Below are 14,118 nucleotides of genomic sequence, written 5' to 3'. Positions count from 1 at the left end.
CTCTGGAGTGGCACGAGGCCGGCAAGTGAGACCGGGAGAACGGTTTTGAACTGTCCAATACGACGGCACGAGCCATGACGGGTATAAAAGGAGCTGCCAGCGCCAAGCGGCTACTGCAGTTGACGCCGGCAGTAGTACGGTGTCGGGTTGCGGGAACAAGACCTTCCGCTTACCTCTTCCTCGGGCGGCTCCTCACCCGGCTTCTTCTCCGCCATGACCACCACGACCACCTACAAGGGGATGGACCCCAGCGGGCGAAGCAGTTCCAGGTCGGTTTAGACCGTTTCCCGGGGACCGTTTCCTTGGTTTCATATCTATATATACGTCGCCGCTTCCCATCCTCCGCTTTCCCCCTTCCTTTCCCTGGACCGTGTGGGGAGCGGGCCAGAGCCCGTGCCTCTTGGGTTGGCGGCGGTGGCGGTTCTTCCGTTCACACGTGGTTGCTGCCGGACACGTGAAGCCCCCCACCAACGCGGGTTAGAGAACAGGGTGTTGGGGAGGGGGGTCCTCCGGTGGGCCTGGGAGGGTCTTGGGAGCCGGTTCCGCTTGGCAAACGGGGATCCCGGTTCGCGCCCGCCCGAGGCTTTTCCTGGGTGTCGAAGGGGTCGTCCGCACGAGGCCCCTACACGGGTGTGGGCGCTTTCCTTCAGGCGCACAGAGACCGCGGGTGGCCTATTGTCTTGCCGCGGCTCCGGGACTTTCCTCCCGGCGGTCCACACCCACACACCGCCTGGATGCGTCTCTAGGGCGGGTGGGCGGGCAGGCAGGAGCCGCCTTCCCTTTTATGTCTGCCAGGATGCCTAGAAGACAGGCGTGGTGCCGTCCAGCTCTCCGCTGCTGGAAGTGGGGAGCCGGCGGCCCGCCTTTTCTCTCCTTCGAGGCCTCGCTCGCTTTTCCGGACCTGTGTCGTACTTGCCTTCCCCTTTGTATGCTGCGATCGTCGGGAAGAAGCCCCTGCTTCTCGGCTTCGGAACTGCAGATTGTTGGGAAACGGGGAAATGACGCACCATATTGCTTGGGGGTGGGGGGGGTGGAGGTTTTATAAGAGGATAGTTTTATGGGGGGGATGTTTTTGTGCATGTTGACAATAGGCCTCTTACACCCCCCCCCCCCAAAAAAAAGAGAGGATTAGCCACGAGGCTTTAGTTTAGTACAGTACAGTACTGTCTGCTTTCCGCCACGACGGATAAGATTCTTTGGCTTGCGAGGGTGGGAGCCGCACCCAGCCCGGAATCTGCTCGGGGGCCGCGGAGCCTTTCGCTTGCCACAGCTCTTTCCCTTCTTCTCCCCAAAGAAACAGCTGCGGGGCGGGGGCGCGCTCTTGAGGCTGGGCTGTGTCAGACTCGCTCAGCAGATTGATCCGTGTGCTTCTGCTTCCCAGCCTAACAAAGGAGGCTGAGACCCCTCCCCGATCAACAGGATTAGGTGCTCCCAAAACCCTTTTGCGTCACCCCTGGCACCGTTTCTTGGCTTCCTTTTTGTCTGGCTTGTGGATCTAGGCAGTGAATATCTTTATCTGGCGTGGTTTCTGTAAGTGATTCCTCGCGCTGGGTGGGGCTTGAGCACACTTCTATTGTCTAGCATCTATGACCATCTCTACCTGTTAACTCGAGGCTTAGAAGCCGGGAGCAAGTCAGCAACTTCTGTAATCCTCTGAAAGGCTGTCTCTATCTTTGGTCCAACTTCTGCCTGTAGAGGAAGACTTGATCTTGAAAGGCATGAAGGTGTATGGAGCTTATTGCACACTGTTGCTTTAAATGGATTAGATCTTAAGCATGTTCTGGTGCTGCAACTTTGAATATCTTTTGTATTGGTCAGTACTCTGCAGTGCTGCATGGCTTGCTTTTGGGATTACAAGGTGGGGGCATTGGAAGTGGAGGAAATAACACTGGTTCTTCAGAACTGATTTTTGAAAAAATGCCTTTTTGGTGAACAAAGGAACTAAGTTGGGGGCTGAATCCGTTGCATTGCAAAATTGAGAGAGAGGCCAAGTAGTCATGTGGTTGGGAATCCAAAGGCCCCAAACTCTAATGTGGCACTCAGACTGCCCCTAGTTTATGTGTAAAGAGGTAGTATAAAAAGCTTGGCAGGAGAAGTAATTGTTTTCTGCCTTGTTAGCTCCTATGGGAGTCAGTGGGAGAAGAATTAACTGCACCAGGTTCTGTCATGGCGTAGACCATGGGTGGGGGATCTTTTTCATTCCAAAGGTTGCATTTCCATCTAGGCTACCCCCCAGGACCTTATGCCATTGGCAGATGGAGCCAGCAACAGATGTGGCAGGCAAGAGGCATTATCACAGTACAAGGACTTGTACTTTTGGAAGATGCCCAAGGGGCAGATAAAAGGGCTTGGAGGGCCACTGTAGGCTCAAGATCTGAGGATCCTCATCCCCAGAGTGGGCTTTTGGCATGTCATTGGAGTGGGGTGTTGGATCTGTTGTGTGTTGATTCCATACCTTGCCCATGACTACACCCCATTTTGGGGATTTGCACAAATTGCACTTGAACTCTGGTAGTAGAGCAATTTAGCCAGTGGCACCTTTCTGCAGTACAGTAGTACCTTGGGTTGCAGACGCTTCAGGTTACAGACTCGGCTAACCCAGTAATAATACCTTGGGTTAAGAACTTTGCTTCAGGATGAGAACAGAAACCGTGCAGTGGCAGTGGGAGGCCCCATTAGCTAAAGTGGTACCTCAGGTTAAGAACAGTTTCAGGTTAAGAATGGACCTCCAGAACGAATTGAGCTCTTAACCCGAGGTACCTCTTTAGTCAGCATTTACATGGGCCTGTTTTGGTTGGTAGGCAGCAGCTTCTTGCTTCCTAAGACCCCCTCAGTTGACAGACAGGTACCCTAAAATGTCTGTTATAGGAGGAGGAAACAAAGGTCTATATAATCAATACATAATCAATATATTTTAAAAGCTAATTTACCAGCTTAACAAAAGGTGCCACAATATGCTTTTTAAAATAAGTTTTTAATTTGACTTCTATAACATATTAAATTCCCTTAAGCTGGAGGAAATTCTGTAGTGCACCATATTTGTATATCATTTATTTCCAGCTTATTAATTTCATTGGACACACACACTCCACACCAGGAGTGGAGAACTTGTGTTCTCCAGATGTTGCAAACTACAGCTGCCATTATTTACCTTCCTGGCTGGGGATGATGGTTTTGGAGTCCAAGTTCAGCTCTAGCGGAACAGATTGTACACATCTGCAGTAGAAACCAACTGAAGCAGTATTTTATTTTTTTAAAAAAGCACTTGTACAGACACCTCTGGTGAATAAGAATAGCCTCCAGGCAACAAGACTGGAAAGGTTTATTACACTTGTTTCTCTGCACACACCCTTCTTTTGTGCCATAAATGACTGAGCGCATATTCACAAACACACTGGTTTCTTTCTTTGTAAGACAGTAACTATTGTACAAGGCAGAAGTCACATTTGATAAACGTAAGTTTGTTAATGTCTGAAAGTTTTTTCCTCCCCTATGTCTGGTTGGTGGTTGTTAGTACTACTGCCCTACGTTTTATCCAGGATTGTCTATCAAAATGACCTACAATTACATCTACTGAAAGATGTAATTTGGAATTGGGGAGGTGTCTGTGGTAGCGTTTTCTAGTCACCAGCAGTTTGTTTGTTTCATTTGTATCTCACCTTTTCTCTAAGGAGCTGGGAAACCCAGCCAGATGAGCAGAGTATAAATAATAAATTATTATTATTATTATTATTATTATTATTATTATTATTTGGTGCTGTATATTACTCCCCTCTTCATTTAATCCCCTCAACAACCCTGTGAGGTAGGTTAGCCTGAAAGGCAGTGACTAGCCCAAGGTCACCCAGTGAGCTTCAGGCTGAGTGGGGATTTGAACCCAGGTCCCAGGTCCTCATCCAGCACTCTAACCACTATGCCATGCTGGAGGCAAGCATGAACTCAGGCATTAAGAGTTCAACACTCTAACCACTATACCACACTGGCTCTAGTCCAAGTTCCAGGCTCTTGCCTCTAAGGGAAGGGTGGCATAAAGGATCTGTAGGTGCACTCTGAAGCTAGCTGATGGTAAAGGCATGAGTCCACCAAAGCAGCCCTTCCATTCATTCTTTAGCTTTGTCTTGTTGACTGCTGAGCCCTTTCCACTTTAGCTTGAAACATTCCTGCATAAAAATGAGTTCCATAAGTACTCTCCCTTTGTGGAGTATCTCCCATTGGGGAACATATGAGCTTTAGGTAAGCTTATGACAGCTTCCTGTGTTTGAAGATATTAAATACACATTGCAAGAAAAATGGTGATGGTACATGGATTCCCTTGCAGAAACTACTGTACTTCTTTTAAGAATAATATATGTAGGGTTCCTTCCAGTGCTTGCGTTGAGTGCTCTCTTTGCACTCAGAGTCGGGTTCCACCCACCTGTCGGTTGTTAAGGAAGATGAGTCTTACTTTTAAAGTTTGGTTTATCCCTCATTTCATTTAGGAACAACTCATATGATATAATGTGTGGACGACTTCCAAATTGCCTTGGATTGGATTTATAATAGCACAGCTCTTGTATGGGTCAAAAACCTTACTTTGTCACAGTCACTTGTTATTTAATTCAATAAGTTGCCTTAATGAAATTGACTGGTAATTGTTGGGAGGTACAACTTTCTTGTCTAGTCTGATATGTTTGCTCTTGGCTGTGTGCTCAGAGCATTCTTAAACGCATCTAAAATAGGCTTCTATAGAAGGTATGTATGCTAAACTCCCACGAAATTGCGCAGTCATATGGAGGATGGAGCAAGCTTGTTTACTCCTGCTCTGGAGTCTAGACCCAAAACAATGGATTCAAGTTACAAGAAAAGAGATTCCGACTAAACATCAGGAAGAACTGTCTGACAGTAAGAGCTGTTTGAGAGTGCAACAGACTCCCATGGGAGGTTGTGGACTCTCCTTCCTTGGAGACTTTTGAACAGAGGTTGGATGGCCATCTGTCATGTAGTTGAGATTCCTGCACTGCAGGGGGTTGGACAATCCTAGAGTCCCTTCTAACTTACAGGTCTATGATTTCGTTTTCCTGATGTAACTAGTTAAGCGTGTGTGATTGGTGTGTACTAGGTAACTCCAACATACAAGGGACACAGACCCTGGCAGTGTTGATGATGCTTTGCCAGGTGGTGTGTTGGCTTTCCAACATCCAGGTGGATGACCCTGCCAAAATAAGATACCCTAGTAGAATTCCTATTCTGCGAGTTAATAGGCGCCTGTGAATTGTTTGCAGTATGGCCTAGAGATGTTAGCAGTGCCATAAGAGTATTCAGTGACAATATGCGCAAAGCTTAACACCTGAAGTACACTATATTATATCTAACATCTAGTTCAAAGGACCTACAGTGATATGCTCTCTAATGCACACTCCACCCTCTAATGCACACTGCAAGGCTAGCAGTGTTTAATGCTGCTGAAGTCAGGTATGAAGTATGGCACAGTGAGTTCCTTGTTGATCCAGACTATAGCTAAGGCATGTTATCAGGACAGCATGGTGATTAGAAATTGCTGATCTTAGATTTCAGATTCCTGAACTTTCCTCCAGTCTGACCTTGCCCTTCTTTGCTTCTTTCTCATAGATACTAAGTGCCCCACTTTTGGAAACTTTCAGCAACACCTTTCAGTTTACTCTGAAAATAGTTGGGCTAACCTGATCCTCTGCCCACATCTGGCTTTAAAAAGTGTTGCATGTGTATGAGTGGGGCAACTGGTTAAGAATTCTGAATAGTCTGAAAGTGCTTTTAGAGGGCAATAGGTATGGTGACTACACTGTTGCCCCTAAAATGGGTTATGAGTACTTTATCTCTTGATGCCATGTTGTAACCACTTGTAATCATTAAATTGCAAATAAGAGCTTTAGTAATCTGAGTCAAATGAACATTCTTTAGTGAGCTGGCCGTTTATTTTACTTTGTCTATTAATGGTAACAAGCTAGTTTGAAATGGACTAAAAGACTACTGTTTCTTACAGGCTATGTATAGCTACTTTAATGCCCTCTTTTTGCACTGGTAGGCTACACTGTTGATGACAATGCTGTAAACATAACTCTCGGGTCTCTATTTCTAGAGTTCTTCGACCACCAGGTGGTGGTTCCACGTTCAACATGGGATTTGATCTGCCAAAAGAACACCAAAACACAAGAAGACACAAGATGGCATCCAATATCTTTGGGACTCCAGAAGATAATTCATCCTCCTGGGCTAGCTCAACAGGTGAAACAACTACTTCTCATTCTTTAAAGGGGTGCCCATGGTTGAAATCTGGATTCGGGTTTTGTGACTGTGCTTCCTGGCCTTGTTTTGGAGCTGTAAATTAGTCTTTGCAAAACAAATTAAAAAATAACTGGAGAGAGGATAACTTGCAGTGTAGGCTTGTCTGTACTTGAATAGTCGCTGATGGGTGGAAGCATGAACTACTTCCTTGGTTAGGAGGAGCTGCAACATGTGGAAGTAGCGTTGAGCAATTTTTGGCTTCAGTTTATCCTGTTCACAATCTCTTGACACTGGGGCAAGTCCTAGCCTGTTTACATGCTAACTCCTATGACCCTGTTCTAAGCCGTGGTGTACTAGCACACCAGTGGCTATTTCACTTACAGAACTAGCTGCATGTACTCGGCAGGCATTGGGAAAACATTAATGGTGTTGTAGTGGCAGAGAATGAGTAAATATTAGCATTCAATCTGTTTCTAATGTGCCTATGAGGGTGTCTCTATAAATGAAGAAAACTGCATGACTAAGCTTAAACTTATAGCAGATGTTCAAGATTCAGAAACATTTTGAATAGGGAGGTGTTGGGACTGTGCTAGATGAGGTATATGTTAAGAAGGTAACAAAGAATTTTTATGCCAGTTCATTGTCTCCGGTTGTTGCTTAGAAATATTGTACATGATTTTATTACTTTGGGTATCTGCTTTATGTACATGTTACAGTGACCATTTATTCACAGCAGCCAAGCCCAGTGATGTCAGTGAAAATTCCGAAGCTCCTGGGTCACAAAGAAGAAATTCTTCTGATGCAATCTCTGGTGACTTTGTAGATCCAAAGGTAAGAGCTGTTCTTTTTGTAAATTGAGAATATTAAAATGGTGGCAGAGCTGCTCAACCTTCAGAGGGTTGGCCTTGCTCTTATTCTGTTACCTTCCTCCTCAAAGGTATACATGAAGATATCCCTAGTTCTTGATGATTAGATTTCAAGCACAGTGCTGCTCTGAAAACACTGCGTCTGCTTGCCATTTGAAGCAGAACTCCAAAGACATTAATAGCATAGCAGATTAACATAAGACTAAAACTCATAGCACTGCTGGATCAAGCCAGTGGCCCATATTCATCAGTATCCTGTTCTCATAGTGATCAGCCAGAAGCATAAAGTACCTGGTGTGAGTATTAGGAGTGTTTGCTTCCTATTGGTGGGCACTTTGTACACTAGTTAACATGTGAACTGATACTTGTGACTTCAGTCAACATGTATGAGTCTAGAGTTTCCTCTAATTTTAGACAAGGTGGATCCTATGTATGCTAGTGCTTTTTTGAACATAACACAGCTTAATTACCCACAAATTTTGGTTTATTTATCAGATCGCTAGGTAATTAGTGATCATAGGTTAGCCTATACTAGGGATGTACTGCTCCTAGCATATTTTCATCCTGATTCTCAACTAGTGGTAGGTTGGTATATGTTTTGTTATGGGCCTGTAAGTTTCTTTTAGTGCACATGTTGCTGAAGTCAGGAAGTGACCTTCAGGAAACCACCCCCTTGGGTATGTTTGGTGGCGTGTTACGGGAGTACCTTCACTGGTAGGTTATTCTACATGGGAAATGACTGGATGAATGAGCCAGTCATTCTTGATGGAGCAGAATTACCAGCCCTTTGTAGAGGCAGACTGGAAGTAGGCAGCAGGGAAAATCAGTAAAACATACAACCATGCAGTGGTCAGTTTCTTCTCTTGAATGGGTATTCAAGTCTCACAGACACTTGGTTTCTTCTGGACATTAGCAGTTTCCTCCAGGTATGTTAGTATGCCTCAACTCACAGATTGGAAATTACCGTATATATTCCAGTATAAGCCGGCTTTTTCATCACATTTTTTATGCTGAAAAAGCCCCCCTCGGCTTATTCTCGAATGAGGGTCCCTTCGGGCTGCTCCTTCCTGCTGCTCCGCCTTTGCCGCTGTCGGCAGTGGAGTAACGAGCAGCCCTTTTGGGCTGCTTTTGGGCTTCCTCCGCTGCTGCTGCTGCCGCCGCCATCTCCAGATTTGTGGTGTGGTGAACCGACTTATACTCTAGTCAATAAGTTTTCCCAGTTTTTTGTGGTAAAATTAGGTGCCTTGGCTTATATTCGGGTTGGCTTATACTTGAGTATATACGGTACCTGTCTTACAAATTGGAAAATGTATGCCCACCACGATTGAGTTTTTTTCCATAAAACTCAAACTACATTCATTGTTTCAGAAATTAGGTTTCTGCTATTGACAAATACGCTTACTTTATATTGGCTCAGCTAAAGAAGTGATCTTTGTTGGTTGATGTCAGCAAAGGTAGAATTAACATTGGCTTTTTTTTTATTGCAGGGCGGGGAAGGTGAGGCTCCCGGTAAGTACTTTTTCCTCCTTGATCTAAATAAGTGAAAAGAAAATTCATTTCCGGCTTGGGTGGATGTGTACACTGATGTATGTTGGAGTCTGAAAGGATAAATGTGAATCAAGATGACTTTTGAGGAGAGGTGTCTTCATAATGAAGACCTATCTGTCAGCTCTGTGGCCTCTTGGTCTTGCATAAGATTTTACCTGGTTGCAGTTCACACATGAATAAATGCAAAACATTTTAATTCTCAGGTGTACCTGGGTTGCACCTGCCACTGCATACAATAAGTGAATAGAATGTGCATGTATACCTCAGTAGGCATGATTCATTGGAGATCTGTAGGGATTTGTGAATATAGAATGGCGTAAATGTGCCCAATTCGTGTATGTGTTGTGTATGGTGACAGACATGCTGAAACTAAGTTTAAGGGGAAATTGCTGCCAAATTACACAGAAAGGAGCAGAATGGAAATGGGAGAGGTGGGTTTTTTTGTTTTCAAACATGAGGAACTATTAAGAGTGAAGCTAGAGAGAGGCTTCCATAGAACCTTTAAGGCTGAGTGTTCCTTTTACTCCCAACGTTGTGTGGTGAATAAAGTGTGTTTTCTAAGCTAAGCTTCCAGAGTTGTCATTTGCAGAGCCATAACTCTGAGACCTACAACATAAACTGTACTTTGAGAAGGCTGTATGTGAGTGTGTGACAGCGGCGTAGCGTGGGTTGTCAGCACCCGGGGCAAGGCAAGTAATTTGCGCCCCCTAACCCGGGGCAAATGGGACGCAGGTGGCGCTGTGGGTTAAAGCCTCAGCGCCTAGGACTTGCCGATCGAAAGGTCGGCGGTTCGAATCCCTGCGGCGGGGTGCGCTCCCGCTGCTCGGTCCCAGCGCCTGCCAACCTAGCAGTTCGAAAGCACCTCCGGGTGCAAGTAGATAAATAGGGACCGCTTACCAGCGGGAAGGTGAACGGCGTTTCCGTGTGCGGCTCTGGCTTGCCAGAGCAGCGATGTCACGCTGGCCACGTGACTCGGAAGTGTCTCCGGACAGCGCTGGCCCCTGGCCTCTTAAGTGAGATGGGCGCACAACCCCAGAGTCTGTCAAGACTGGCCCGTACGGGCAGGGGTACCTTTACCTTTACCTTTAACCCGGGGCAAGGCAAGTAATTTGCACCCCCTAACCTGGGGCAAGGCAAGTAATTTGTGCCCCCTAACGCGTGGATTTGCGCCCCCTAACCCTAACCCCCAGATGTTGCGGCCGGCCCCCCTGCACCCCCCACGCTACGCCACTGGTGTGGGATGTGACTAGTGGGTTTGGGTAACTTACAAGTTGTCCACCAACTTAGGCAAGAGGCTTCCAACTTGAAAACCTGCCTTAACGAATTAGGATCCTTCTCCTAATTCTGTAGAGTTCCTATTGGTAGTGGTTTGTCTGCTAATGACACAAAAAATGCCCCAGCGACCATGTGAAGGCTCCTAGCTATACTAAAGCAATCCAGAATTACCACACTCATTTTGTTGGGGAAATGGAGTGAATAGAATGAAATTAGTCTAGTTTTCTGTCAAGCAGAACAGGTACTCATGATGCTTAATGTATTGTGCACATGAGTAGCTTCTATCAGCTGTGAAATAGCACACCTCTTGTCTGGTAGCCAGTTGTCATTACTCACTTGATCTCTCTGCAGGATTCTTGTAGACCTTTGCCTTCTCTTAGCTGACTTTTTATATGCATGGGACAGCTTTCTAAGATGACTGATCTTCAGAATTTCAGCAGATAGCCTTAGCTGTCTAGTGCACACCAAACATAGTTAACCTCAATCAATGTTCATTGAAAATGTTTCTTATAAGAGCTGGATAGAGGGTTTTTTTCAACCTGTGGTTAATCATCCAGAAATCTGCCAGTTGAAGTAGATTTCAGAATCAAGGTCAGAGAGACAACCTGGCAACCTGAAAGTGAGAAAAACCCCAATTTGGCACTCCGATTTAAAACCTACACATTTTAGTCCAAGAATGGGATTGTAACATGCCACAGGAAGGCCATTGATAACTAGCAGATCTGGGCCTTGGGTAGCTTAATGTCTAATAGCCATTGTGGAAATGAACAGCAAAGGTGGCTGGATGAATTTACAGCAGAAAGATTATAGAAAGAGCTTGAAGATAGCAAGCAGATATAGTTCAGAAACCTATTCTACATTAATTTTGAAAAATCTGATTTATCTGATTTGTCTTCCTGGAAATGTGATGGTATTAGGACAGTGAATTATTTGTATGTCGGCAGGTAGGAGTTCCTGAATAAAGACTAAACAATAATAGTTTTAATTACATGCATATGCAGGAATTCTGTCGGTGCAGCCAGTCATTAGTGTGGTGTCTAGATTGTAATAACCAGGCTTGGCAGATTGTTTGAAAGCTTTGGTTGAAACATCTTTGGAAAAGCTGCATACCAAGGAGTTTCTAAACTATCTGGCTAGGATGTATGATGTACTTAGTTCTGTGGCCAAATGGCACATTAAATCCTGTTCGACATGCTGCCTGCATTCAGTTTCACAACACAACATTAATCCTTACTCTTCTGCATATAGTGTGTTCTGCTTTTGTTGGATCTGCTTACCATAAACAGGTGCTTCAATTAAGCAAATGGTTAGATGTGATAATAAGGCTCCTTGTGCAATGAATATTCCCCTAAAGTGCATATGCATAATATGGATTGACTGATGCTCTTTCCTTGCTAAATTCACTGGCGTTGACTTCTGTTTTTCCTACTTTTAAAAATTGGGGGTTTTTTATTGTTGGAGACAAAAAGAAAACACAAGAAAAACAATAATGCCAAAATATAACAGTGGGGGCAATAAAACAAATTCATAATACTGCTATAGGACATCCAGGCTGACTGGTGTTGACCCCTCAATAAATCTAATTTACTCTTGGTACTTGGAAATACTTACACAGAAAAGGAAGTTGTTCGGGTTTGGTCTGATTCCAATTAAGTTGTGCTTTGCTATACATGCAGCTGAGGAATGGGGATCCTGTGGCCCTCCAGATGTTGCTAGAATCTGCTTACTCCCATCAGCCCCAGCCAGCATGGCCAGTGATCAGGGATGATGGGAGCTGTAGTTCAGCAGCATCCAGAGGCAACCCCGGACCTTTCCCAGTGACAATCCTGTATAAGTGAAGCCCACGAAAGCCCAGAGCAGTGTATCTGCTAGATAGAGCTGTTGGGCGGCAGTCTTTTCTACTTCCGTTGTTTAAGATTTGCCACAGAGCCAGTGTTTGTCCAGCAATAACTTTGATACATTGGAGATTGAAGCATTCCTCTTTTTTCTTATTCCTTCTTTTCTAGAAAACACAGAGGTTGAAATAGAAGCTGCCTCTGGCCCGAGTGAAGAGAAGCCTGTGCCGGCTGCACCAGTTCCTAGCCCCGTAGCTGCAGCACCCGCACCATCTAGGAGAAATCCACCTGGCGGAAAGTCCAGCCTAGTCCTTGGTTAAACTTATTCCTCCTTTGCTCCTCCTCCTAACTACTTGGAACTCATGTCTGTCATCTTTGTTTTCCTTCCATGCTTGTGAACTGCACAACTTGAGCCTGACTGTACTTCTTCTCAAACTGTCATTAAAGAAGCACTTTATGTACTTCATCTTTTTTAAAGGAAGGTTTTTTCAACTTCTGTCTTGTCTCCCTTGGGTCTACTGGAAGTGGAATGTGTGATTTCTTTTCCTAGTGGTAGACGTAGAGCAGTGGCATTCCTATGCAGCCCATGGCTGATGGAAAGATTTCTAAGGTATATATATATATATATATATAGTAGTGTATCATAACCTAGGCTGGTTGGTTCTGAGTGTGTTAGATGGCATTTTGTCCTGAAATTTGTAGAAACCCCTTAGTTAGCTTAGAAGAAGGGTTGAAAGTCCAGGGTTGCACAGATCAGAAGACGGTTGACAAATGTACTCTCTCTTTCCTACCCATCCCTGCAACACATGCTAGTTGGTTATCCAAGGTATCCTTCAGTAACTGGTAAATGTCTAAAGCCCTGTTGTGCATTTCTGAACAGTAAGAGTCATGGTGCTAGCGATTACCATGCTGCCTTCAAACAAGAAGAATCTTAGTTCAGACATATCAAGATGGGACCAGTGCCAAATGACAGGGCTAGTGATTTGAGATGCTGTTCTGTTGCCCCAATATTGGGACCCACCTGAAATCAAGGTGGAGTGGATCTTGCAGAAGTAAGTATTGGAGACAGGAACAATCTCGTTTAAGAGGCATTCTAGTTCAAACAATTCCTGTGCTATGCATGATCATGTTGGTGCTTGACCATGAGGTGAGAGTTTCATCCTTCTAAATGTGTGTTGTATCTTGATAAAGCTGGATTGTTGCTTAAATAAAATATATAGAAATTTTGAAGCAGTGTCAGAGCTTTGTTTTCAGGGTCTGCTATGCTGCCTACTCGTCACTTGAATATCAAGTTGAAATCCACAAAAACGTGGAAGAGAAATTGTGTGGTTTCATAGAACATTTCCATATACACTTCCCAAACAAACAGCCATTGCTGTAGCAATGTTAACATGCTAGGTTGCTGCTAATTAGTGCCATTATACTAGAAGCGTAATCAAGTGTCATGTAGCCATCATGCTTTGCGGTAACTACGGAGGTATATCTGCTTTAAGAGATGGGAATACAGCGTTGATAGTTGTGAAACTAAATCACTTTCATTGGGCTTTTTACACATGTTAAGGGATGCTAAACAAGATCTCTTATTCAAAGGCTGCTGTACATAAAATGGCTAGTAATTACAGATGGAACAGTTTGACCATAATATATAAAACATGAAAATGGAACACATTTCAGAGGTTGAGTAGCAGTTGGGCATAACAAAGAAGTTTTACGTCTTACATTGAACAGCACCCTCCTATCTTGAATACAGAGAATATTTTGAAAATGAGTAAACTGGTCCATAACTGGATAATATGCCATAGATCCAATATTGTTTTTAACCTGCCTAGTGTTTATTTAGCAAAACTATGTTGATGCATATTGTGCAAAACAAACAAAACCTTACTACCTCAAACGTGATACACTTTGAATGGGCCAGGATGCTACTTGCAGTAAGAAATGCTCAAGGCTGCCTACAACCTAAATTAAAATAAAAGGTCTTAAAAGGGCTTCATAGGGTGCTCTGTTCTATAGAGTCAGATCATTGGTCCCAGTAGTTTCATGTAGAGGCATTAAACAATGAGTTACAGAAGTCCTCCACACTACAGTCTGGAAGCACCAGAATGGGGGGGGGGCGGGGGCGGGGAACAGTGCCCTGTCTGCATAGCTCTTTTTGTGTGCTCTAGCTCCCAGATACTGATCTTGGTATTAGCCGATTGTTTGCTGGCTGTCCATTAAGAGCTTGGGAACTATTGCAACCTGATACAGATGAAAGAAAGTCTTTGCACTAATTGAAGGGAAGCAAATAGTTTCTTACACATCATTGTTGTGCAATATGGCCTGTGATGGTGTGCCATAAAATCTAATCTACATTC

At 44.5% G+C, this 14,118-nt stretch overlaps 1 protein-coding gene across 2 annotated transcripts; it reads left to right on the top strand.

Moving 5' to 3' along the window:
• Positions 1-93: 93 nt before the first annotated feature.
• JPT1 (Jupiter microtubule associated homolog 1) lies at positions 94-12,994 on the top strand. Of its 2 annotated transcripts, none has more exons than XM_079965774.1 (5): positions 94-269; positions 6,095-6,240; positions 6,977-7,071; positions 8,594-8,615; positions 11,936-12,994. In XM_079965774.1, the coding sequence occupies exons 1-5, from the start codon at positions 214-216 to the stop codon at positions 12,082-12,084; spliced, it is 468 nt and encodes a 155-aa protein (XP_079821900.1). In that variant the 5' UTR covers positions 94-213; the 3' UTR covers positions 12,085-12,994. The 2 variants fall into 2 exon arrangements, with proteins under 2 accessions (XP_079821900.1, XP_079821899.1); XM_079965773.1 differs by having other exon boundaries at positions 97-269; positions 6,974-7,071.
• Positions 12,995-14,118: the final 1,124 nt, after the last annotated feature.

This window comes from Podarcis cretensis (assembly GCF_951804945.1).
Source record: "Podarcis cretensis genome assembly, chromosome: 2".
NCBI classification, from domain to species: domain Eukaryota; kingdom Metazoa; phylum Chordata; class Lepidosauria; order Squamata; family Lacertidae; genus Podarcis; species Podarcis cretensis.
The sequence above is the reverse complement of the archived record's forward strand: the minus strand, read 5'-3'. Positions and strand labels throughout refer to the sequence as shown.

Bases quoted from the DNA above. Each gene is read 5' to 3' on its own strand.
- JPT1 (XM_079965773.1), top strand. From the start codon at position 214: ATGACCACCACGACCACCTACAAGGGGATGGACCCCAGCGGGCGAAGC. The intron at 270-6,094 runs GTCGGTTTAGAC...CTCTATTTCTAG, and splicing joins AGCGGGCGAAGCAGTTCCAG to AGTTCTTCGACCACCAGGTG. The intron at 7,072-8,593 runs GTAAGAGCTGTT...TTTTTATTGCAG, and splicing joins GTGACTTTGTAGATCCAAAG to GGCGGGGAAGGTGAGGCTCC.